Genomic DNA, 25,076 nt, shown 5'->3' with positions numbered 1-25,076 from the left:
TGACAGGAAGTGACAGGAAGTGACAGGAAGTGACAGGAAGTGACAGGAAGTGACAGGAAGTGACAGGAAGTGACCGTCGGGACGAGAGCGGACACATGAGGACAGAATGTTAAAGGGATAGAAAATGCACTTTTAAAATCCCACACAGCCTCATGCAATGGTTGTGTGTTTATGTTTGTGGAAAAATAAGAAAAGAATAATGACGGAGCCCTTTAACATGGATCTACTCTTGCAGCATAGTTCTGTATGTAGCGCATAGTGCGGGGGGGCTGGTGGACGGAGAGGGCGAAAGGTCAAAGGCAAAGGGTCATTGTGTGTGGATGAAGTGAGTGTGTCGTGTTTCTCACGATAACCAGGAAACAAGAGTTGCTATATTCTTATCTAAAGCCGTGGGAAATAAAATGGACTCCTGGGCCGCACGTGGTCCTGGTGGTCCTGGTGGTCCTGGTGGTCCCGGTGGTCCACGTGGTCCCGGTGGTCCACGTGGTCCCGGTGCTCCACGTGGTCCCGGTGCTCCACGTGGTCCCGGTGGTCCACGTGGTCCCGGTGGTCCACGTGGTCCTGGTGCTCCACGCTCACCTGCCACCGAGAAACCTTCTCATGGTCACAAGCTCCAAACCATCAGTGGCAAAGGGAGAGATCTCAGAGAACCGGTGCTGACGGAGGAGAAGAGTCCGGGAGCAGCAGGAGAAAAGCTCTGATGTGTCCGTCACGCCGGCTCTCGTCCAATCAGCAACAAGTCCGTCCCAGTGAGTCACAATATAATATACCGTAGTTATCAATAAGTCTTAGAAGATCAAACCTGTATAAGCTTAAATAAAGAAGTGAATGAAAAGAATGGCTACTCCAATATTGAGTAAAATGACCATAACCACCAGAATAGAGCTGGAGCCCTAAGAGAGAGAGAGAGAGAGAGAGAGAGCAGTTACTACACAACACAAACCAGAAACACACAATTCACCATGAACACAACAATCAATAAGTGATCAAATGCTGATTGTAATAGTTTCTGCTGCAGCTTCATTAGATCCTTTAGTAAGTTACATACAAACGATAATGGATTCAGGAGCTAATGCTAATGCTAATGCTAATCCCCCCCCCATCATCTGTGTGTCAGTGTTTCTATTGAACCTGGGATCAGACTCTTTGACATAGATGTTTATAAAGACTAGATGTCTCGTTCGAAGGAGTAAAACGTCCGCACATGGCGGCCATCTTGCTAGGGGGCAGCTCGCTCACCCATAACATTGTGTTGGTAAATAACCATAACTTGCTCAACGGTCTGGTTTGTTATGTTAGTTATGACACTGCATAAATTATTCAATTTTTTAGAAAATAACATAATTATTCATAATAAAAAAAAAAGTATCATAGCTACATCTCTGACGTTTATAACAAACCAGACCGTTGAGCAAGTTATGGTTATTTACCACCAACACAATGTTATGGGTGAGCGAGCTGCCCGATGCAAGATGGCCGCCATGTGCAGACATCTAGTCTTTATATATATATCTATGCTCTTTGAGGTGAGTGTACTCACTGAGTTTGATTTGAGCGTGAGATGATCCACTTCCTGCTCCAGAGTGATGGGCGGAGACTTGAGGGGCGGGGACAGGGTGAGGTCACGGTGCAGAGGCCACTCCTCCAGCTCCGCCCCCACATTCAGGTTGTCCAGCATCTGCACCGAGTCCACGGATCCTTCTCTGACCGGCCGCAGGCCTCGGGCCCGCAGCCGGTTGTTCTGGGGGGGCGGAGCCTGGTGGCCCCGCCCCCGAGGCGGGTGGGGGTCCGGACCCTGAAGCCTCATGTCCACCGTGTAGTCGCTCATCCGCTCCTCCTCCTGCGTGGTGAGGCGCGAGTGGGCGGGGCTCCAGCTCAGCGTGCTCTCGGCGGTCCAGCCCACGCTGAGGCCGTCCGGCCGCTGGTCGACTCCGGCGTGCTCGCCCAGCGGGTGGTCGGGGGGGTGGTGCTGCTGGGGGTGGGGGTCGGGGGGGTGGTGCTGCTTGGGGGGGTGGTTGGAGTAGACGTGCTCTCGAGGGTTATAAGGAGAGGACACGTGGTCCTTTGCATTGTGATTGGAGGAAGCATGCTCAGAAGCCTTGTGATTGGACGCGTTGTGTTCCCCGGCTCTGTGATTGGACGAGATGTGCACCTGCGGCTTGTGGTTGGAGGAGGCGTGGTCACAGGGCGTGTGATTGGTGGAGGAATGGTCCCATGTTCTGTGATTGGAGGAGGAGTACTCCCTGGACTTGTGATTGGACGAGGCGTGCTTGGAGGGTTTCTGGTTGGACAGGGAGTGCTCCCACGCTCTGTGGGAGGAGCCGTGTTCCCGCGACTTGTGATTGGACGAGGACTTCTCCCGCGGTCTGTGGTTGGACAGCGGCTCGTGGCCGTTGATCTGCGCCTCCTGCTCCTCCAGGAGGGAGGGCGTGGTGGAGCGGCTGCTGCCCCCCCGCTCCGGGTACATGTCATCGGTCCAGTGGTTAGCCCCTCCCCTCGGCAGGTCCACGCCCCGCCCCTCCACCAGCACCTGGATCTCCGCCCCCCCCTGATCGTCCACGGCGCTCTGACGCATGAAGCAAGCGTTTCTGGGGCGGTGGGCGTGCTTGGGGGGGCTGTGGGGGGGCGAGGTGGGCACGCTCAGCACGGGGCTGAGGTCAGGTGTCATCACAGGGGGCGTGTCGTCCGGCGTGCACAGCTCCGGGCTGTCGGTTCCCGTGGACATGACCTCGTGGTCGTTGACCTTAGCGTCCTGGTGAGACGACCTTTGACATTCAAGCCCTAAGAAGACAGAAGGAGAGTGTGAGTGTGAGTGAGTGTGTGTGTGTGAGTGTGTGTGTGTGTGTGTGAGTGTGTGTGTGTGTGTGTGAGTGTGAGTGTGTGTGTGTGAGTGTGAGTGTGTGTGTGTGTGTGTGAGTGAGTGTGTGTGTGTGTGTGTGTGTGTGTGAGAGTGTGTGTGTGTGTGAGTGTGTGTGTGTGTGTGAGTGTGTGTGTGTGTGTGTGTGTGTGTGTGTGTGTGTGTGTGTGTGTGTGTGTGTGTGTGTGTGTGTGTGTGAGTGAGTGTGTGTGTGTGAGTGTGTGTGTGTGTGTGTGAGTGTGAGTGTGTGTGTGTGAGTGTGAGTGTGTGTGTGTGTGTGTGAGTGAGTGTGTGTGTGTGTGTGTGTGTGTGTGAGAGTGTGTGTGTGTGTGAGTGTGTGTGTGTGTGTGAGTGTGTGTGTGTGTGTGTGTGTGTGTGTGTGTGTGTGTGTGTGAGTGTGTGTGTGTGTGTGTGTGTGTGTGTGTGTGAGTGAGTGAGTGAGTGTGTGTGTGTGTGTGTGTGTGTGTGTGTGTGTGTGTGTGTGTGTGTGTGTGTGTGTGTGTGTGTGTGTGTGTGTGAGTGAGTGAGTGAGTGAGTGAGTGAGTGAGTGAGTGAGTGAGTGTGTGTGTGTGTGTGTGTGTGTGTGCTCACCGTTCCCGTAGATGTGGAAGGAGGGGCTTAGCTCCTTGGCAGTGACCCTCGCCAGGCGACACTCGTCGGTGGCTTTGCGTGCGACTCCTTCCGCCGCCTCCGCCTTCCCTCGGGCGTGGCTCATCCTGAAGATCAAAGGACAAACACTCACTGTGACCCTGAAGCTTCTCTAACATCAAAGCCCCGACAGGGATCTACAGTGGTTTGTGATTCAGGAACATTCCAGTTCCTGTGAACTCGATTCAGTAAAATGCTTCTTACACATCGATGCATTAACGATAATCAATATATAAAATCAATAAGAGAATCAACTTCGACCATGTGACCCGAACCTCGCGCTGATGACCAACGTCAGTTTTGTTTATTGGTCAACTTTGATTCGATTTAAATTTTTTAATCTAATTTGTTTGTGAGTTTAAAGTAATGGTTGATAATAATAATCATGATTGAATCTGAAGGTGGAGAGAATGATCAGGTGGTTTCTGTGGAGGCGGAGCTCTGACCTGGACATGGCGATCTCTGCCTTCTGCTTGGCGAGCTCTGAGGCCTTCTCCGCGGCCTCCACCGCCCGGTCCACCTTCTCCCGGATCTTGCTGGCCCTCAGTGGAATCAGGTTCTTGCGTTTCCCGCTGACCAGCAGGTTCTGCTTGTACTTGCCCTCCTCCTTGGTGCTGTCGGGGAAGGTGGTGCAGCCGTAGCCGTGCCGCTTGTTCCCCACCCACTCGCCTGCGTAGTGGAGGCCGTCCGACCGCCGGCTCACGCCCCAGCCCGCCCTCTGGTCGCTGCGCCACTCCCCTGCATACATCTCGGTGACAGTGGCGTCCACCGGGGGGCCGTGCTCGCCCTCGCTGGCGTTGGAGTGGAGGTCGGAGTGGGCGGAGCTGACGGTGCTCATGCCGGCCTCGCTGCAGAAGGAGCTCTGCTTGCTCAGCTGACTCGCCAGCGAGCTCTTGGACTCGGAGCGCCGCAGCTTCAGGCCGCTCAGGATGGACTGACGGAAACGCCCTTTTCTTTTCCTCTGGCGTTCGGCTTCACTCGGCGCCGTCAGAGCAAACCCGCCTCGGCCCACCGGGCTCCCGGCCAGCCCGGCCACCCCCCCATCCACGGGCGCGGGGGTGGTGCCGTCCTCCGGCGCGGCGGGGGGGCCGTGGCTGTGCTCGGAGCGGAGGGAGTTTATTGATGTTCGCAGAGGGAAGAGGATGATGGCCGCCATGCCGTACGGGACGCTCTGCCGCACGCCATAGCCGTGACGCATCCCGCCCAGCCACTGGCCCTGGTAGGTTCCTGAGGACAAGCACATGAGAGGAGGTCAGGTTCCACAACTCGGCTTCGCACTGAGATATCTCAACAGCTTCCGGTTGAAGTACAAACGATCCCCCAGCTCCTCCAGGTGAGCAGACGGGACATGGACCAAACCAAAAGATCGAAGTAGATGTTAAATAAATGTTTGTGAAGATGTTTCATCTCGTTCTTCTCTCTGATGTTTGTTCAAGTTTCTGATCGGTTTGGTTTATTCAGTTATTTCATGAAACAGGACGAGACGTGATGATTGACAGATGACACTGACTCCTGATTGGTCGAGAGCATGTATTAAAGGAACCAAGAGCACAAGATGGCGTCTTCTACAGCTGGAATCTTTTAGCTCGAGTCCAACTTCACAAACCCAGACGATGAGCTGAAAGAAGCTGACATGTTCAGTCGGAGGATTTAACATCACGTCACAAACTCCAGCTCGACCACAGCAGCAGTCCACACAATCATTTCAAGCAGGGGTGTCCAAACTACGGCCCGCGGGCCAACTGCGGCCCACCATCCACTTTTAATTGGCCTGCATCAATGTCTAAAAATATAATGTATAAAAAAATTTAAAAAAAGCTTTTTTTTTTTTTTTTTTTTTTGAAACTCAAAATGTAGAAGCGCTCAAATGGCACTTACTTAAATCACTTTGTTTTGCTTTATGGGGCGTGGCTTCTTCGACAGGGGAGAGGCCGCTGCATGCGTCTGCGTTTTCAGAGACACGCAAGTTTTTGTAACTATACGACAAAGCTACGCAAGCCTCACGCAGCCCGCAAGGCTGTGATTGGTCCGCTAACTACATCCTTTCCAGAGTCATATTTCCGGTTTCATGCCCCATAATACCGGCAGAAACCAAGGAAGATTTAGAAGAACGGATATGGACCAAATAGAAGAGCACTTGGCAGAAGAGATCTGAAAGTATGACCACTTGTATAACCCGTCACCGACTAAATACAAGGACACGCAGACGACCTGCAGTTCCTGGAAGGAGATCACATGTCATGTTTTATCTCGGCTGACGTCGGTTTGCAGGTCGACGAGTGAAGAAGCTCTGCAGGAAGATCAGGGACAAACTTGTCCTCCAGAAAAAGTAATAAACAGTCGACAAAGAAGGTGTCTCTAAGGTTGTCTTCGACAAAAAACGTTACTCCACCTAGTGGTCTGGCGGTGAATTGCTTTGCTGTCTTGCTAGCTGTCCCTCAGAACGCCACGCCGCCACGCCCCCCCGCCCTGAGCGACGCGACTGTCAGGGTAGGGGGGCGTGGCGGCGTGAGTGGCCCAGTCCTTGGTATTTTCTTCTGTATGTGGCCCTCGGGACAAAAAGTTTGGACACCCCTGATTTCAAGCAACACCGTGTGTGAGTTACTGAGCAACAGCGCCCTCTGCAGCCACATGTGGTCATTAACTCTGCTTCCTGAAGCTGAAGAGCTGCAGCTGGAACAAATCCACCAAACTGCTCAGAATCCTTCAGGTTTCACAGATTCCTGCTGAATCTTGGAGATAAACTCTGGTTGTTAATAACTTCAGAGTGTTTCTAACTGATCTCAGTTCAGCTTCACTCTTCAGCTGCAGCTGCTGGAGACAGGTTGTGACTCTCAGTCAGTTCTTCTCTCAGGAGATGGAACCCACTCACCGGGGGGGGGGGCCCACTCACCAGGGGGGGGGAACCCACTCACCGGGGGGGGGGCACTCAGCAGAGTCACAGAGAACAGACGCTCAGGGAGAGAAGGAGGAAACTTCCTCTGGTTCTCTCTCTCACCAAGCTGCTGCTTCAGGTGGAAAGTATTAAAGTGTTTCTCCAGGATCAGACCAAACTCATGAACCTCCCTCAGCTGCTCACAGGATCTCCTGGTGGTGTTTCTTCTGGTTCTGCTCGGCTGGAGGTTCAGGAACTCACTGGGCTCTGATGGTATCAGGACACTTCTGATGCACATGAGGATGTGGGAGGAGCCTCCTCCAGCCAGTGGGGGAGTTCCCATTGGTCGAGGTTTGTGCTGTTTGCTGCATCACTGACATTTACATCATCTGATCCTATGAAAGCAACATTTAATGCTCAATATTTTCTCTTTTTGTCACTTTAACTTATCTCCCTGTTTCTGAGGAGCCTGTGGAACCAGTAACTGAAGGAATATTTATATTTTTTACTTGAAGTAAAAATAAAACAAAATGAAACTACAGCACGTGGTGACTCCTGGAGCTGTCCATGGTGCTGAAACAGCCCCCCCCTTCTCCAGCTGATCCAGGAGCTGTGCACAGTCTGTGCGTGTGTGTGTTGTGTGTGTGCATGTGTGTGTGTGTGTGTGTTGGTTGTGTGTGTGCATGTGTGTGTGTGTGTGTGTGTGTGTGTTGTGTGTGTGCATGTGTGTGTGTGTGTGTGCTCGTGCTGAAGTCATCTGTCACGTGAGCGGAAGCAGCGCGGCGCGTGACGCAGTGTTTTTATGTTTCCCTCATTAACGTCTTTGACTGCAGCCTGAGAAGTGTAAAGGTGAACATCACACACACACACACACACACACGGACACACACACGGACACACACACACGGACACACACACACACACGGACACACACACCGTGAGCGTGCATCACTTATTGAATCGTTTGTGTCTGTCATCAAACGGCCTCGATCCAACCCCTCGGAGCAGGGAGCCAATCAGAGAGCAGAGAGGTCTCCAGTGACAGCTGACCTGCTGCCTCCCGTTACCATGGAGACCCACAGCGGGGATGGGAGATGACGCTGCTGGTGGTTTGTGTGTGTGTGTGTGTGTGTGGGGGGGGGGGGTAAACCAGTGTCTCTAAACAGGAGATGATGACAATCAACACAGTTCATATACACATACACACTCACACACACACACACACTCACACACACACACACACACATACACACTCACACACACTCACACACACACAATGATGTAATGATGGAGGCGGGTCAGTGGGTCAGCGTGAAGGTGAACCCCCCCCCCCGCTAACCCATGATGATGAGTTTTCTGCGTCTGTTTAATGAACTTTATTGATGATAGATTTCTAACGAGCAGCAGAAGTTAGCGAAGGTTAGCCTTAGCATCAGCGTCAACGTTAGCGTTAGCATCAGCGTCAACGTTAGCCTTAGCATCAGCGTCAACGTTAGCGTTAGCCTTAGCATCAGCGTCAACGTTAGTGTTAGCCTTAGCATCAGCGTCAACGTTAGTGTTAGCCTTAGCATCAGTGTCAACGTTAGCGTTAGCCTTAGCATCAGCGTCAACGTTAGTGTTAGCCTTAGCATCAGTGTCAACGTTAGCGTTAGCGTTAGCATCAGCGTCAACGTTAGCGTTAGCTTTCACATGAACTCTTCACATCATTAGCTAACTCCAGATTTTGCTTCACAGTCTTTGTTGCACTTCACATTTTTTTAGTTTAGAGTTTTTCTTCCTGACTTCAGATCATTGGACGTTCACACCCTCACCTGAGGGAAGCCCCGCCCACGTTGTGTCCCACAGCCAATCATGTTCTGTTTTTAAGATTCGTGAGTTTATGATTTGTAATTCCCGTTTTCTAAAGATAAAAATCTGTGTCAAGATCTGGATCTATTTTCTTTGCACTTTAATCTCCGGATTTAAAAGTTCTGACTCAGCAGCTGATCACTGCCGACGGCTACGAGCGTCACATGGTCTGATGCTGTCCAATCAGGACACACGTCCCGCCTCTCTTCAGTCTCAGCAAAGAAATCAGTCCCGTGCTGGACGTCAGGGTCTCGACCACACGACCTTCTGACCCCAGCACATGTCAGTGAACCTGTGCCCCCTGGTGCCCCTGGTGGCCCCTGGTGCCCCTGGTGCCCCCTGGTGCCCCTGGTGCCCCCTGGTGCCCCTGGTGCCCCTGTGCCCCCTGGTGCCCCTGGTGCCCCTGGGCCCCCTGGTGCCCCTGGGGCCCCTGGTACCCCCTGGTGCCCCTGGTACCCCCTGGTGCCCCCTGGTGGCCCCTGGGGCCCCTGTGCCCCTGGGGCCCCAGAGCCTGGAGCTCGTGTCAGTAACGTTGTTCTATTGAAGTAAACAGAGTGTGTGGGGGGGGGGGTCTCACCTCCGTCAGAGTAGGTCTCGGTGCCGTATCCGTCCTGCAGGCCGTTGCTCCACGTGCCCTCGTACCGGGCGCCGCTGGCCGTGCTCTCCAGCTGCCCGTATCGACCCTTGAACCCCTGCGTCCACTCGCCCCGGTACTCCCAGCGGCCCTTGCTCTCCACGCCGACGCCGTGGCGCTTGCCCTGCGCCCAGGTGCCCTGGTAGCTGTTCCCGCTGGGCCACGTGTACACGCCCAGGACCTCGAAGCCGTGGCTCCAGGCGCCTGCGTACTCGCCCTGACCCTGGGGGCCGGTGCAGACCCCCCGGCCGTGGGCCTTGCCCTGCTCCCACCCCCCGCAGTACGACCCCCCATCATCAAAGTCAAACCTGCCTCCAGTGGACATGCATGAAACAGGTTTAGGCAAATCCTTAGAACGTCAAGAAACAGAAAGAGACGAGGGCCCGGTTCCCTGGGAGGGAGGAGGAGGGAGGAGGAGGGAGGAGGAGGGAGGAGGAGGGAGGAGGAGGGAGGAGGCCTCGTGTGACTCCGGGACCAGGAGGTGCAGCGCCTCCTTCTCCTCTCAGCTCAGGATGGAACAGCTCCTGGATTTAAAAACAGCACAACACATCACAGCCAGCTTCACGTTACGGAGAGCGGATCTAAGCCTCGGCTCCGGACTGAGCAACGCAGCTGGCGTGCACGCTGCTCGCCATGGCCGAGCAGGCTCCACTTCCTCCTCCACTTCCTCCTCCACTTCCTCCTCCACCTTCCTGCTCCGCAGCCTCGCAGCCGGGGAGCTCGCCGGCCGTCGCCTCGGCCGTGCAGCAGCGCTCCAGACGAGTGCGGCCTAGGCCTACCCAGCAGTCCCACAGGCCCAGCGAGCGGCGAGCGGCGAGCGGCGAGCGGCTCAGTCAGACATCACAGCATCCGCACATCCTGCCGCACCAGCAGCTCGGAGGGAAGCTGCTCTCCCACCACATCCAGTGATGGAGGAGAGGAGGAGAGGAGGAGAGGAGGAGAGGAGGAGAGGAGGAGAGGAGGAGATTTCTCTGTAGCCTGGAAACAAGCGATGGGGCTAACGCTCAGAGACACACACAGACACACACAGACACACAAACACACACCTCAGCAGACACAACACACAGTGAAGATCTCTCCTCTCTCCGCTGCGACCTGAAGATGAGGAGGAAAAAACACAAGCAGAAGAAAAACGATTGCTCTCCTCTTCCCTTTGTCCTCCTTCGTTTCAACGCTCGTCTGAATCTGGATTGTTGTTGTTTCCTAAATCCACCAAGTCATCTGCTTCTCGGCCTCTCTCTCTCTTTCCCTTTCTATCACTGCCGCTCTCTCTCTTTCCCTTTCTATCACTGCCTCTCTCTCTCTCGCTCTGAAATCTGCTCATTACAGGACTGTTCCATCCCAGCCAATACCCCTCCCCCACACACACACTCTCTCTGAGCGCACACTCCTTCTCTGAGCTCTTAAAGAGATAGAGACGGAGGGATGGAGCTGATAGCTGCACAGATCTCCCTGCCCTCCGTCCCTTCGGGGATTCATCCTCCTCTTCCTAATTATCCAGCCTCATTTCTCTCTCTCCTCCCAGAATGAAAAGCGGCCGTCGGCAGTCGTCCTCCTGAGATCTGGAGGTTTGTCTCGTCATCGATCCGCTGCCACTCGAGCCTCAGCTTCACTCGGGCTCTTGTTCTGTTGGTTCACGTGAACACAACCAGTGGAGTGAGCCACGAGCACGGACCCACAACGACCTTTTCCAGCAGCACAACGACCACGAACCTACGAGTAATTATCAGTGAGGGAGCTTCATCACCAACACAGACGCTTCATATCCTTCTGATCAATAACAGCAGCTCCCTGCTCCTGGAAATCCATCGGTCAGGGAACTCGACGTCTGTTGGATCGAACGCCGACGACAACACGAGACAAATCGGCAGCGTTTAGAGATTTGGTTTGAAGGAAGAAGTGGAAACATGGAATCATTGTTTCTGTGGTGAAAGAGTGAGAAACACAAACATTCCAGTTAATCTGAAGGTTCAATGACAACCAACACACAGACACATAGACACACACACACACACACACAGAAGCAGCTTTTATATGTGATGATACAAAACACACAAGATGTTCTTATGATCAAAGTGAATGAAGAACTTAAAGCAATGAGAGAGTAACACTGTGCTGCCAGTTACTGCAGTGTTCCACTAGAGGGCGCACCAGAACTCCGATAGTATAGAACGTTTACAGCGTAAAGAAAACACGATGAACCTGGAGCACGTTTTCCTGTGGTGACAACACTGCCCCTACTGTTCACATGCATATTGCATCTCGCGGATTCACCAGACAGATGTTTGTGAGTCAGCCGTGCGTCGCACACACACGTGCTGATGAAGCACAAAGTCCTCGTCAGCACCATCATCACTCAAACACAAACGGCCACAGTGTCACTTTATTAGGTACGGTTCATTAAAAAGAAGAAAATGTTACACAAACAAACAGTTTGGATGAACGTGGGGTTTTGAGTTTGTGAAAAACTAAACAAACAGTTGACGTAACTAAACCTGTAATAACTTGTTTGTGATGTTCTTCCTCGTGTTGAGTTAAGAACAGGAAGTTGCTCCTTGTTAACTTCTATGAGACAAATAACATGTGATTGAATTTGATTCTGAGACGACGACACACATTCATTCATCTCGGAGCAACGTCTCCAAACAGGATGTAGAATGTTTCTGTTCCTGGCAGCAGCGCGGAGCGTGACCCGTGTGTTCACTGGAGCATGACAACAAACACAAAGCTCTTTTCAGTCACGACAACAATCTGAAAACGACGCAAATGAGCCAGAAAAGATCGCTGTGAGGTTTTTAAAAGACTCGACTCTGAAGCACAATGTGAAAGTAGAAGCTGTTTAAAGTCTTCATGTTAACGTGTGAGGATACAAGTCAACATCTAAAGGAACTGTTGGGTTTTAGCAACATGACTTTCACCTGCTTGTTCTTAAGTCTCTGCTCACTGTTCCACTTAGTGGAGACGAATCAGATACTTAGTGAAGACGATTACACTTAAAGAGAGGGAGCGACTCCAAGTGCAACACTTCTCTGACCATGAAAACACAACCAGAGACTCACACAAAGGAGTTTCTGTTGGTGGGGTTATTCTATCTGTGCTAATGTTCATTTTAATCATATCCACTTGTGCACGTGGAACATTTGTGTTTCCTCATGTTGCTTCGTCCACACACTTGTTTCAACCTCACTGAAAATAGCCAGAACACAAAGATGATAGAAGAGACAAATTTGGCAACACAATGAAGACAGAGACTTAAAGAGAGTAAAAACGATTTTAAATACTGCAAAGAAACACAAAACGTCCACAGACACAGAATTAGCTTCAAACAATAACAATAACAACAATAAACAGTAGTTCGGAGCCGGTTGGATAATGCAGAGTGGATTTACAAAGTACTCAATAGGTGGCGCTATGACACTGAGGAAATAATGACACATAGAGCTGTGGTTTGTGATCATGAGACAGCACTTAAGTGGTGATAGGACAATGCAGAGTGGAGTTATGACAACATTGTGTCCTTCGCCAAAGGAGACAATGTTTACACAGTTTGATCCAATGAGTTGACTGAGCTGTTTTGAGCTGTATATTGTAAAGCAGCCAGGAGCAGTTCATCAAAGTATAAAACATGTCACTTCCTGTAGCCAGCAGGTGGCGCTGTGATTTCCAGTCATGTAGTCTGTGTAGATGTCTTCAGACCGGGACTCTTGTCTTACATGTCTAGTTTGGATCCGATTGGACCAAATATGCCAGAGATACAGAAGCTTGTGTTTTCATGGCGTGTCGTCAAACTTTGATGCCACGCCATGTTACACCGTGTGATGAAATCAAATACACCGAGGAGGTTTATATTTCCATCTTGTTGAGATGACATTCCCAGAAGTTGAAGTTGATCTGATGAAAGCCCAACGACAAAGACACAAAAGACACATGTCCCTCTTAATTTTTGTAGATGTCGGCCAATCGTAGTGCCGGGGCGGCCCTTTAGGGGGCACTAGTCAGTTATTTTGCCACGCCCATTCCTTAAAACTACCTGAATTTCTGCAGGGGGGGGGGGGGGTGGGGGGGTTGCTACACACATGTAGTTTGAGGGAAGTTGAACCTCGAAAACCGAAGTTACTAAATACGTGTGATAAAGGAAGGTCGGTGTTGATTGACAGCTGATCTCTGTGCGGAGCAGAAACGTCACAACAACAAACTTTGATCAACAAACATGGAGACAAAAGAAGTTAAAGATTTACACACAGAATCTAAATCACTGCTTTTAATGACTCGAGTCTATTTGAGTTTACAGAACTCAGCTGTGGATCTATAATAAACCCTAACTCCAGCATAGAGAGGCCGAGTGAATGTGGTCTGGACTCTGTGGAGGAGAGTCATGGTGTCAGAGACGCTGTAGAAGGACAGAACACCTGCACTGTGATCCAGGTACACTCCTACTCTGTAGGACACAGGACCAAACACTGGAGTCCTGATCCTGTTGTAATAAAAGTAACAATAACTGTTATCAAAACCTAATGACCAAGATTTATCATTGAATCCAAATAAACATTCACGTGAGCATCCTGCTCTCCTGATATTCTTGTATGCGACTGCTACACCAACTTCTCCAAACAGAAACCCCACCTTCATCTCCACCTCCCAGTAACAACGTCCAGTCAGACTCTCTCTACTCAGGACCTGAGAACAACCAGTGAATCTGTCTGGGTGATTAGAATAATACTTTTCTTCAGTCATCCATGTTACTCTTCTGTTTCCCTCAGATAATAACAGATCTCTTTGTGCTGTGTTTGGATCCAGTGTGATTTCCTGTGAATATTTTAAGAAGTCAGCTCTGGTCTCTGGCTCTGGTTGTCGCAGTAAAACATCCACTTGAGACACAATCTGTAAAATCTTTGTCTCTGTCTCACTCAGAATGTCCTGTAGTCGACCTCTGACCTGTGACACAGCTGCTGTCACGTCCTCAAAGTTCCTCAGAGGACGGATCCTGATGCTGGATGAGTGTGTAGATTCACTGAGTGGTGACAGTGAGGGGTCGTTGTGTAGAAGCTGGTTGTGATCCTCTGTGTCTGAGAGCTGCTTCAGTTCCTGGTCTTTCCTCTTCAGCTCAGTGATCTCCTGCTCCAGTCTCTCCTGAAGCTCTCTGACTGGACTCACTTCAGTTTCCTGCTGGGATCTGATCTGCTGCTCCACATCAGAGCTTCTTTTCTCCAGCAGACGGATCAGCTCAGTGAAGATCTCCTCACTGTCCTCCACTGCTTTATCAGCAGAGCCATTGACGGCCTCCTCCTCCTGTTGAAGCAGCTTCACGTCTTTCTCTGTGTCCTGGACTCTCTGCTGGATGGTTTGTCTCCTCAGCCCGAGCTCTCTCAGCCTCTCAGTCCTTTCTGCTGCAGCTGACACTGTGTCATGGTCTTTATGTTCCTCCACAGAGCAGAGATAACAGATACACTGCTGATCAGTGCGGCAGAACATCTTCCTCACCTCGTCGTGACGAGAGCAGATGTTCTCCTGGAGCTTCTCCGAGGGCTCCACCAGCTTGTGCTTCTTCAATGCAGCTGACTGAAGATAAGGCTGGAGGTAAGATTTCCGTTTTCTCCCAGTGCAGACATCACAGGCCACATCTTCAGGTCCAGCATAGCAGTGATCAGCAGGAGCAGCTTGGAGTCCAGTCTTCTTCAGCTCTTCCAGTGAATCAGCTAACATGGTGCTTGTCTCCAGGACAGGCCTCGGTGTGAAGGTCTGTCCACACTGAGGACAGCTGTAGCTTCCTCTCTCCTCCTCTTTGTCCCAGTGGGTGTTAATACAGCTCTTACAGTAGCTGTGTCCACAGACAGTAGTCACCGGATCCTTCAGTAGATCCACACAGATCCAACAGGAGAACCTTTCTCTGTCCAGGTGATTTTCTTGCTGCTCCATTTCAGCTGCTGCCAGAGACTGTAGAACAGATTCACTTCCTCTGAACAGAAACAGATTTCTGCTCCTCCCTCTCTCGTTCACTTCCTCTTTTTCCCACGTTTTAATACTATTGAAAAGAGCAACAGTCCTACCTCTCCTCAGCAGTTGTCAAACTGTTTAAAGGCTGCCTTTAAACTAACTGTTTAAAGGCTGCCTTTAAACAGTTGAAGCCACACCACGGTCACACGAAATCAAATCTACTCAGGCGGTTTATATCTCCATCTTGTTGACATGACATTCCCAGAAGTTGAAGTTGATCTGATGAAATCCCAAGGACAAGTTAAAGTAAAAAAAAAATCTAAAATTTTAGAAAATGGCCATAAAAACCTGTTGGTCTAGCATATGTATCCAAGAAACATTTTTGTTTGTCATGAAAAGACACGCCCATTCCTTAAAATCATCTGAATATCTTCGGGGGGGGGCTGTTGATACACACATCTAGTTTGAGGGAGATGGACCCATGAACATGGAAGTTACAGCGATTTTTTGTGTTTCATGGCGAGTTGATAAACTTTGATGCCACGCCATTAATAATGCACTTGATGAAAAGTCCCAGTAATCTTATATCTTCATTATCAATGTCTTGAGACACATTTGATACAGTTTGACATGGTTGAGGTCAGTGGATGAGGAGGAATAAATCCAAGTGTAAGACATGCAAAACACAAGACATTTCCTGTTGCCACCAGGGGGCGCTGTGATTTTAAGTCACGATTTCTGTGTAGATGTCTTCAGGCCGGGACTCTTGTCTTATGTTTGTAGTTTGGCCCCTATTGGACCAAATATAGATACAGATACAGAAGCTCGTGTTTTGATGGCGTTTAATCAAACTTTGATGCCACGCCAAGGTCACACGGTGTGACGAAAAGTTGAAATTCGAGCACGTTTAGATCTCCATCTTGTTGTGATGACACCAACCTAAATTTTAAGTTTATCTGATAAAAGTATTACGACAAGTTCGCCAAAGTAAAAATGTGGAATATGGCCAAAATGGCCACTAAATCCAAAATGGCGGGCTTCCTGTTGTGTTTCTCATAATGCTCCTCGAGGCTTTTTTGTATGAATAGTCACGATACACCTGTGTTCCGATTTTTGGTGAAAATTGGTTATCTGGAAACCTAGGGGCTGCGTTCCAGGGGGCGCTGCTGAGCCATTTTGCCACGCCCATTTCCAAATAATCCAGATTACGTAAATTTTCACCACTCCGTCGTAAAATCAGAAATTTAAAAACATCTTATTTTAACGGAATTTATTTCTAACTAAATTTTATATTTAAATGAGTCTTTTAAATGGTGTCGGCTGCAGCTAATAAACTCTCCTCCATGTAATCATGTTGACACAATTAAAAAAGTAAATGTTAAATAAAAGTTGATCAAAGCTGCTTTCTGTTATTTTAGGTCGTTCTTGTCACACTGAGTTTCCTACACCACAGAAAGCTGTGGACCAATCACAGCAGACCTTATCAGAAGGTGTGTGTGTGTGTGTGGGGGGGGTTACTGAGACAGTGTTCGAGACAGAGGCTGAAAAGAGGAGCTGCAGCGATGGCCAGCCTGAGGAACGTGATCCTGAACTTTAAACATGAAAAGCATGAAAACATTTTACTCTCATAAAAGTCTTTAAAATGATTTACTTGAATATTAATCAGAACTTGTCTCTGAAAACATGTGAGACGTTTGTCTACTATTATGTAAATTACTTTCTGGGAATCATCAGTTTAATTTCTTTTACTCTACATTTGTAATGTGAAGATGAACAGAGAGGAAATTATTGAGGTAACTGTCTGGATGACAGATTCAGATGTTTCACTCACGTTGATGTTTGCAGTCTTCAGGTGAAGTGACAGCGCCACCTACTGGTAACAAGAAGGAACCCTGGTGTGACAACTAGAATCAGATCGTCATGGTTTCCACTTGATGACGGATGTCTCCTGTGTCAACGCTGCTCAGATTCATTAAGAGTTTAGATCCTCACAAAGTAAATGTAATGAAGTTATTAATATTAAAACATGGGTGATTGTGTTTATTTGGACGAACTGAGTCCAGGAGACGCTGATGTTTCAGAAAGTTCACCGCACTCAGATTCATACTTTCCTTCAGAGTCAAGCTGACCCAGATTCTCTGCTGAGGTTTTTTGTTTCACTCTGTGATCGTTTATTTATTTTGAGATTTCAAGCAGCAACTTGATTAAAAACTATTTAGTTGTTGTGGGAAAGTACAGCAGGAATTGTTCTTACTATTTTCAGATCATTAAAGGGACTCTTACCTTTGTTGCATTTTTACACTTTTTTTGGATAAGGTTAAATTGGTATTAATAAGGTAATGACACTCTAAAATGCAAGACAGACCCACCAGGAGTAAAAACAAACAATTATTTCACTCTCATAATATTTAGTGAAAACTTCAACCAATAAAATTCTTCGGACCGAAGGACCTTATTGGCCGACAGACCTGTCTGTGTGTGTGTGTGTGTGTGTGTGTGTGTGTGTGTGTGTGTGTGTGTGTGTGGTGTCAGCGGGCTCCTGGTGGCCGGAGGAGCGCACTCACTTCATTCTTAAATTGGAGGCAGTAGGTTGTAAGTCTGCTTGTGTAAATAGAGTTTCTTAAATAAAACACCGCGGATGGGAACGAGGGGGTGGGGCATTGGAGGAAGGCGGGATGATTTGAATGTGCTGTAATTCTCAAATGCAACAAAGGTGAGAGTCCCTTTAACATGGACATAAAAGTGCTTGTGCAGCATTTTCTTAAAAACTTCATAAATGTGGAAACCGTTTCCTCGTGTTAACTCGTGAAACATGGACGAGACCATCGGTGGTGACGTCACAGAAGAGCTGAGGATCATCGATCTGCAGATTCACGTTGTCAAAGTGTTTGTGTTTCATGTGAAGTCACAGAAACTGGATTCTTCTCCCTGGATCGTCTCAAACTGTTTCTCAGTCACTTCTCTGCAGGACTATTATAGAATCTCTTCATATATTCTTATAGTTTATAAGTTTAAAATAATGTGCAACATGCAAATTGTGAAAATGCAATGATGGGATCAGATTAATGCAGAGGAACATTAAGAAACATGCTTTCAAGTGATGCAGTGAAGACTCAACATTCAGGTAATAAAACTATAATAAATCAAACTAGTGTCACATTGAAGAAATAATGTATATTTAGCTAAAAAGTGGCATGATGACTAGTCCATGTGGTGAAGAGGATACAACCAGTTGTTTATTAGTAAAATACCAAAGTGTCATTTACAAGTTGGTAATGAACAGAAACTGAAGAAAGGCAAACGATAGAAAACAGAAAAGTGAGGTTTCCGGACGGGAGCTGCTCAGGTGAGGATGTCGTGAGCCTGCTGCTCCACCAGCATGGCCATGTTCTTCACGTCTCCGCACCAGAAGTCCAACCGCTCCTTCATCCCTTTCACCTGAAAGCACAAACAGCAGCTGAGAGCGCCACCTGCAGCCAGAAGCTCCACAATCAACAGCTTTCATCAGTTTAACTGAGATTCAATAGCGTCGAGGTCGACTGCAGCGCCACCTGAGACCCCTAGGGGGCGGGGGGGGGGGGGTGGATTCATCTGTAGCAGAACAACTCAAGGTGCACAAACCTGCTGCAGGTCCAGGACTCGGGGCTGCACCCAGGTCATCTGCACCTTCTGGTCCACCTCATCGATGTTCCCTTTAATCAGCCCCACAGACAGAGCCTTCATCACCAGCAGCTCCACCTGCAGGACGCACAAGGCGTTACATCCTCACGCCGACCAACCTGAAGCGCTTCAACAACTCAAATTTGCATCTCAAGTTCAAACTGGAGAAACCGTGTGAATCAAACTGGTCGTCCACTGACCTCATTCACGGGGATCTTGGCGCTCTGAGCGATCTCTGTGAAGGTCAGCTGTCTGTGGTTTGCAGGACGAGTGAAGGTCATCTGCAAGGAGGAGACCAGGTCAGTGATGATTCATGTCCTTGTGTTTAAACCTTCACAGTAACGGACGTGTTCTTCTGATACAGAACCAGACGATGACAACGTCACACAAGTTATGAAGAGCTGATGGTTTGGTTCGTTGGTGGGTGACAGTTGATGATCTGAGATATGCTCAAACATTGTGTGTGTGTGCGTGTGTACGTGTGTGTGTGTGTGTGTGTGTGTGTGTGTGTGTGTGTGAGTGAGTGTTCACCTCCATGACACAGAGCAGCTGGATCTTCTGCATCAGTTTGGCTTCATGTGCTGCGAGGTCCGGCTGCGACCAAGAGAGAAATACACCAGAAACATCAGTTATATAAATTAAATCTTTCTTTATTCTCTTACTGTGTCATTGACCAGGGATGAGCGTTTTCATTTAAAAGATCACTATAAACCAGAGAAAAGGCATTTGATACAATAGACATCTAAGAACGATTCTGAACCTGTTTGTTACCTGTTGGCCCCAGGCAGATTTGAAACCCTGGAATTTCTCCACGTTTCCTCCATTGAAGGCATACAGAGTGTCAATGAGCCACTGCTTGTCAGTGTTCCTCAGAGACTGCAGCACAGGATGCATCAGCTGCAGAGACAGAGTCAAACCTGGTTGTTATCTTCAGCTGGAAGACGATTACACATCATGGAGGAGAAACGCGTGTTTACAGAGAGAAACCCACCAGCTCGCCAAAGTTATAAACTCCTTCTCCCAAGAGTCCTGCCAGTCCCAGCGTGAACGCCCTCTCCTGCTTCTCCGTTTCTGTGGAATCAATAACATTCAAATCGTTAAGCTGCTGATTTGACTTCAAGGCCAAGTGGTTTCCCATCGTGCCTCTGCTCACCTGGAAGGTCTTTAATGTCCACGCAGCCGAGGTAGCGCAGGGCGTCCTTGTAGTAGGACGCGTGGTTCCCAATGATGCGATAATACTTGCTGGAGAGGTCGTAAAACCGGCCGTGGACGGACGTCACCCCGGGCAAGTTATTCAACTTTTCCTCAACCTCTTCAATGGTTTTCTGGAGGATAAAGACGAAATACATCATGTGTTCATTGTGTCATCAGGACGTCAACTTTTATATCTTTATTTAAAAGAGCTACAGCAGAGACAGAAGATACAAGCCAGCGTTTGTCCCTGTGTCTTGACGACATGATGGACGAGGTGTGAGGCTGGTTGTGTGTCAGCAGCTGGGAGGAGAGAGAAGAGATCTGAGGATCTCTTACCTTTGTGGCAGGAAGATCGTTGATCTCCAGTGTCAGTTTGCCAATAGACGTCTTGCAGAGAATAGTGGCTTCGTCGTTGCTTTTCACCTAAAACACACATGTTCACTTTTTGCTCACAGAATTTATAATTCAAAACCGTCAACAACTTACCTTTTCCGTGGTCTTCTCGAGAAAGGTGATGGCATCTTTAGGATCTGAGAACAAAAAGCATTTTCTTAAACACTAACAAACAAGGGAGAAATTCTGCAGAGAAATGGCCTCATGTTGTCATCACCTGTGATCTGCCTGGTGACGTACAGAATAATCTCCACAAGGGACAGAGGGTTGATCCTGTTCATGAGGAAGGTCAAACTCATTAGCATCAGAACCAACAGTAGATACTGAGCAGTGATTGTTCTGCAGGTCCACAAATTTGACGTCACCTGTGTTCGAAGTCACTGATGAAATTTTCATAAAGCTGTAAGAAAAAGATAAACTTTCAGATCAAAGAAAATATATAAAAATCAGTTTGTCAACACGAGATACAAAGCTGCAGTGACATAAATAATCAACCACTTCATGAGTCATTTATATATTATTACAGACAAGAGACCACATGTTACAACTCTGTGGAAACAAACATTTAAATCAAATGTGTGGTATAAGTTTAGAGCTGTTGTGTCTTCAGAAGGACGAAGGAGACGTTACCGGGACGAGGCCGTCTCCGGCCTGGAAGCACGGGTCCTTCACGAAGTCCGTCAGCTTCAGAGTCAGCTGGTGCCACAGTCTGTCAGGAAGGGCACAGGGTCAGTCTCCACATCTGGATCCATCTGGATACACTGCATGAGTACAGCTGTGACATCACATCTGGATACACTGCATCACTACAGCTGTGACATCACTACAGCTGTGACATCACTAGAGCTGTGACATCACATCTGGATACACTGCATCACTACAGCTGTGACATCACATCTGGATACACTGCATGAATACAGCTGTGACATCACTACAGCTGTGACATCACATCTGGTCCTAAGCACTAAGGCCTTTTCAGCAGTGTGAATTTAAGGCTTTAAGACTTTTCTACTCTCTTTAGTCTACTTGTTATTTCTTATTAATTCTTATTAATTCATCTTATTGTTGTTGGCTGTTCATTTTAACATGGCAACTATTTACATATTCACTTGATTTCCATGATGCATATTAATATGCACATAACTTAATGAATCGCCTGGTAGTGACGACAACAGCCTCATGCAGAACACACAGATGTTCTTTGACCTGGATCACATGACATCAGTGATTGTGCTGTAATAAATATAACTAATAAATATAACTAATAAATATAACTAATAAATATAACTAATAAACCTTATACGAGTTAACGACTACTTCAGGAACGTATAGGTCCTTTTCACTGAACTCTCTCTGGATCTCCTGCTGGTGGAGATGTTCCTCACTCAGGAGCTCCATGCAGTTCAGGCTCGTTTCCAGCTCTTCATGGAGGATGAACTTGTGTGTGTTGTGTTTGTGTTGATGTGAGGACACACCGCGGAGATCAAACACACAACTGACCCCGGGATCGTGACGGGAAGGAAAACACGATGTTCATAACACAGCTCGGAGTGAGCTGCTGGCTAACTGTTAGCTTAGCTGTTAGCTTCAGGTTAGCTGTTAGCTCATGACTCAGCGAGCATCAACAATGAATGGTAGCGCTACCGTCGGTTAGCCTGGTGCTAGCCGGATGCTAGCCGGGTGCTAGCCTGGTGCTAGCCTGGCGCTAGCCGGGTGCTAGCCGGGTGCTAGCCGGGTGCTAGCGGGCGCTCACCGCTTGTTGTGCAGCTCCTCCAGGCGGTGCCACACGGCCGCCAGCTCCGGGCTGGAGCTGCGGCTCTGCTGCTGCTTCAGGAACCCGCTGACGTCCTTCATGGTGGAACCGGGGGAACTCGGGTGTGTCCGGGACTCGAACGTGTGAAGCGAGGTAACGTCCGGAGGGTCTGCTCTGCTGCTGCTGCCGCTATGAATGATGGGAAGTGCTGCGTTCAGGGTCTGCTTCCAGAAAGGGACAAAAACAAACTGCTGGAGCACCTGTGATTCAGTCACTACGTCACTGCGGTTTATTTTGTGGTCACACTTTTATTGAAGTTGTGAGTTTGTTTTCAGGAGCCCGGACCGGAAGTGAACGATGTGCTGTATTCTCACTTCCGTGTCAGTGGGATTTAAATGTCGAAGTGAACGCGACATACACCTTCTGCGCGGGGGCTGATGGGAAATGTAGGAGATTTCCAGCTGGTGAAGTGTAGCTATTAGCTCACACAGCTAGGTGGCTAACAGCCGAGCGACCGGACACACCAGCGACAGCTAGCTGAGGCTATGTCTACTACATGTGTCATGTCACTGTAGTTGTGTAGTTTCCTGTAGTTGTGTAGTTTCCTGTAGTTGTGTATTATGGCTTCTTCTCTGGTCAACTCCTCATTAATGTCAACGGTCAGACTGTGTGTGTGTAGGAGACTCTGCTCTGCACAGGGTGAGTACACACACACAGACAGACACACACAGACAGACACACACACACACAGACACACAGAGACAGACTCACAGAGTCAGACAGAGACACACACACACACACAGGCAGACACACACAGACAGACACACACACAGAGACAGACTCACAGAGTCAGACAGAGACACACACACACACACACAGGCAGACACACACAGACAGACACACACACAGAGACAGACTCACAGTCAGACAGAGACACACACACACACACACACAGTCAGACACACACACAGAGTCAGACAGAGACACACACACACACAGGCAGACACACACAGACAGACTCACAGTTGTGTTGTGTTGCAGGTGGCTCTCGGGGGGGTCTGGAGACACACAGACAGACACACACACTCACAGTTGTGTTGTGTTGCAGGTGGCTCTCGGGGGGGTCTGGAGACACACACACAGACTCACAGTTGTGTTGTGTTGCAGGTGGCTCTCGGGGGGGTCTGGAGACTCACACACAGACTCACAGACTCACAGTTGTGTTGTGTTGCAGGTGGCTCTCGGGGGGGTCTGGACCCAGCAGCTCTGCTCAGGTGCTTCACTTCTCTCCACAGCTACAGATTGTGTTGAGTTATTTTGAAATAAACACATATTGCTAAATGAACCAGGAATATTATTGATAAATGCTGAATTGTTGAAGCCTTTCATTTTGACATCAAAGTGTCAAACGTGGTGTGAGTCCAGTTTGAATCAGAGCTTTATTGTCACTTTCATTACAAACACACAGGAGAGATGTGTCTTCCAGCGCTCAGAGACACATTGAGAATCAAGTCTCAGCACTGATGCCTCCATGAGGGAATCATAGTTCGTGAGAGAAGACATTTGCAGATGTCAATGTTGAATCTGGCAAACGTTGGTGGGTGATCATCTTTCCTGTTTTCTGTCATTTGAAAGTGTAAAGCATTCTCTCTTTCCTTCCTTCTCATCCTGCTTCTTCACAGAAACCTCTCCTGGTGCGATGGAGCTCGAGGACTTTCCTCCCGCGGGGGCGGAGCCACGGCAGAGCAGCTGACCCTGGAGGACATCGCCAAACACCTGAGAGAGCGGCAGCACCAGCGCGTGGTGGTGATGGCCGGCGCTGGGATCAGCACACCGAGTGGCATCCCGGATTTCAGGTACAAAGTCCTGATGTGTCTTCCTGCTCCGGTCAATCAATCAATCAATCAAACTTTATATGTATAGCCCATATTCACAAATCACAGTTTGTCTCATAGGGCTTTAACATGGTGAGACATCCTCTGTCCTTCACCCTCAGCAAGAGTCAGGACAAACTACTAAAAACACTTTTAACAGGTAGAAACCTCAGAGAGACACATGTGAGGATCCGTCTCCCAGGACGGACACAAGAGACACAGATGTGTAGAGGAGAACATCATCAGGAGAAAGGTTTTAGCAGCAATGATGAGGGGAAACATGTTGAAGGACAACTTCAATACTATATGTGAAGCAGTCCTGCTGCATCATAGTCTCTGGTCAGCAGCAAGATCCTGATCCAGCATCAGGACCAGATAGATAGATAGATAGATAGATAGATAGATAGATAGATAGATAGATAGATAGATAGATAGATAGATAGATAGATAGATAGATAGATAGATAGATAGATAGATAGATAGATAGATAGATAGATAGATAGATAGATAGATAGATAGATAGATAGATAGATAGATAGATAGATAGATAGATTAATTACTTTATTCATCCCCGAAGGGAAATTACGTTGTCATAACAGCCGGTATATTTGAATACAATAAAATACAATACAATAGAATACAATAAAATAAGAAAATATTGAGGTAGAAAGAATAAAAAACAGAAACACAAGATAAATAGGTAGATAAGGTGCAGTGGCAAGATGATGGTAATAGTACTGATGATATGATGGTAATGTTATTGTTAGACAGTATATAAAAATAGTACAGTATATATAGTATATAATATAACATAATATATTTTTATATATGATAGTAATTATACCAATATAAAAGCAGTATATAGTAATAATGGCAGCAACAGTAAATATAATAGTAATAGTGATATAATAATAGTAATTATAACATGTACACATGTATAAATATGTGTATATAGACTTATGTATACAAAGAATGTACAGAGAGTATGATATAATATATGATATATAGTAGAGGTATGAATATAAGTATTTGACTATACAATAGGTAATATAATATACTATGAGTGTAAGAATATGTAGACAGGAGAAGGAGAGGAGAACATCATCAGGAGAAAGGTTTTAGCAGCAATGATGAGGGTAAACATGTTGAAGGATAACTTCAATATGAAGCAGTCCTGCTGCATCATAGTCTCTGGTCAGCAGCAGGATCCTGATCCAGCATCAGGACCTGATCCACTATAGTCCACAGTCATGTCCACTGGGGCCAGTTAGGATCCATCAGGTCACATGTGGTATCTCTGACTCCACTGTGAGAACCTGGGCGTGTTGCTGACTCTCCTCCCAGGTCTCCAGGCAGCGGTCTCTATGACAACCTGCAGCAGTACGACCTGCCCTACGCCGAGGCCA

General features: G+C 48.3%; 3 protein-coding genes across 6 annotated transcripts in view; 1 reads left to right on the top strand and 2 right to left on the bottom strand.

Annotated features, from left to right (window-relative positions):
- Nucleotides 1-812: 812 nt before the first annotated feature.
- Nucleotides 813-9,187, bottom strand: jph3a (junctophilin 3a). 3 transcript variants are annotated; one of them, XM_061068658.1, is made up of 7 exons: nucleotides 8,806-9,187; nucleotides 3,952-4,732; nucleotides 3,449-3,573; nucleotides 2,337-2,781; nucleotides 2,262-2,269; nucleotides 1,541-1,929; nucleotides 813-893 (listed from the first exon to the last, which is right to left on the bottom strand). In XM_061068658.1, exons 1-7 carry the CDS (start codon nucleotides 9,185-9,187, stop codon nucleotides 813-815), a joined length of 2,211 nt encoding a protein of 736 aa, XP_060924641.1. The 3 variants fall into 3 exon arrangements, with proteins under 3 accessions (XP_060924641.1, XP_060924639.1, XP_060924640.1); XM_061068656.1 differs by having other exon boundaries at nucleotides 1,541-2,787; nucleotides 3,443-3,573; XM_061068657.1 differs by having other exon boundaries at nucleotides 1,541-2,781.
- An 8,818-nt stretch (nucleotides 9,188-18,005) lies between these two features.
- psmd13 (proteasome 26S subunit, non-ATPase 13) lies at nucleotides 18,006-22,002 on the bottom strand. The gene is made up of 13 exons (XM_061067934.1): nucleotides 21,797-22,002; nucleotides 20,674-20,752; nucleotides 20,409-20,443; nucleotides 20,261-20,316; nucleotides 20,137-20,180; nucleotides 19,987-20,073; nucleotides 19,610-19,781; nucleotides 19,448-19,527; nucleotides 19,228-19,353; nucleotides 18,988-19,050; nucleotides 18,657-18,737; nucleotides 18,418-18,534; nucleotides 18,006-18,234 (listed from the first exon to the last, which is right to left on the bottom strand). Exons 1-13 carry the CDS (start codon nucleotides 21,895-21,897, stop codon nucleotides 18,139-18,141), a joined length of 1,137 nt encoding a protein of 378 aa, XP_060923917.1. The 5' UTR covers nucleotides 21,898-22,002; the 3' UTR covers nucleotides 18,006-18,138.
- A 248-nt stretch (nucleotides 22,003-22,250) lies between these two features.
- Nucleotides 22,251-25,076, top strand: part of sirt3 (sirtuin 3) — an 8,209-nt gene continuing 5,383 nt past the window's right edge. For both annotated transcript variants that reach the window (XM_061067937.1, XM_061067936.1), the window contains exons 1-4: nucleotides 22,251-22,495; nucleotides 23,031-23,070; nucleotides 23,479-23,652; nucleotides 25,015-25,076. The exon at nucleotides 25,015-25,076 is cut by the window's right edge and continues 171 nt beyond it. In XM_061067937.1, coding sequence (XP_060923920.1) covers nucleotides 22,417-22,495; nucleotides 23,031-23,070; nucleotides 23,479-23,652; nucleotides 25,015-25,076 — 355 coding nt within the window. In that variant the 5' untranslated portion in view covers nucleotides 22,251-22,416. The remainder of the gene's footprint in view (nucleotides 22,496-23,030; nucleotides 23,071-23,478; nucleotides 23,653-25,014) is intronic.

This window comes from Limanda limanda, chromosome 3 (assembly GCF_963576545.1).
Source record: "Limanda limanda chromosome 3, fLimLim1.1, whole genome shotgun sequence".
NCBI lineage: Eukaryota > Metazoa > Chordata > Actinopteri > Pleuronectiformes > Pleuronectidae > Limanda > Limanda limanda.
Note: the sequence above shows the minus strand (reverse complement) of the source record. Positions and strands in the feature narration are given on the sequence as shown.

Coding starts and splice junctions, on each gene's coding strand:
- jph3a (XM_061068656.1), bottom strand. CDS start 9,187: ATGTCCACTGGAGGCAGGTTTGACTTTGATGATGGGGGGTCGTACTGC. Junction 4,733..8,805: donor CGAGACCTACTCTGACGGAG/GTGAGACCCCCC, acceptor GCTTGTCCTCAG/GAACCTACCAGGGCCAGTGG. Junction 2,788..3,442: donor CATCTACGGGAACGGTGAGC/ACACACACACAC, acceptor CTCCTTCTGTCT/TCTTAGGGCTTGAATGTCAA.
- psmd13 (XM_061067934.1), bottom strand. CDS start 21,897: ATGAAGGACGTCAGCGGGTTCCTGAAGCAGCAGCAGAGCCGCAGCTCC. Junction 20,317..20,408: donor ATCAGTGACTTCGAACACAG/GTGACGTCAAAT, acceptor CCTCATGAACAG/GATCAACCCTCTGTCCCTTG. Junction 19,354..19,447: donor TTTATAACTTTGGCGAGCTG/GTGGGTTTCTCT, acceptor CTGTCTCTGCAG/CTGATGCATCCTGTGCTGCA.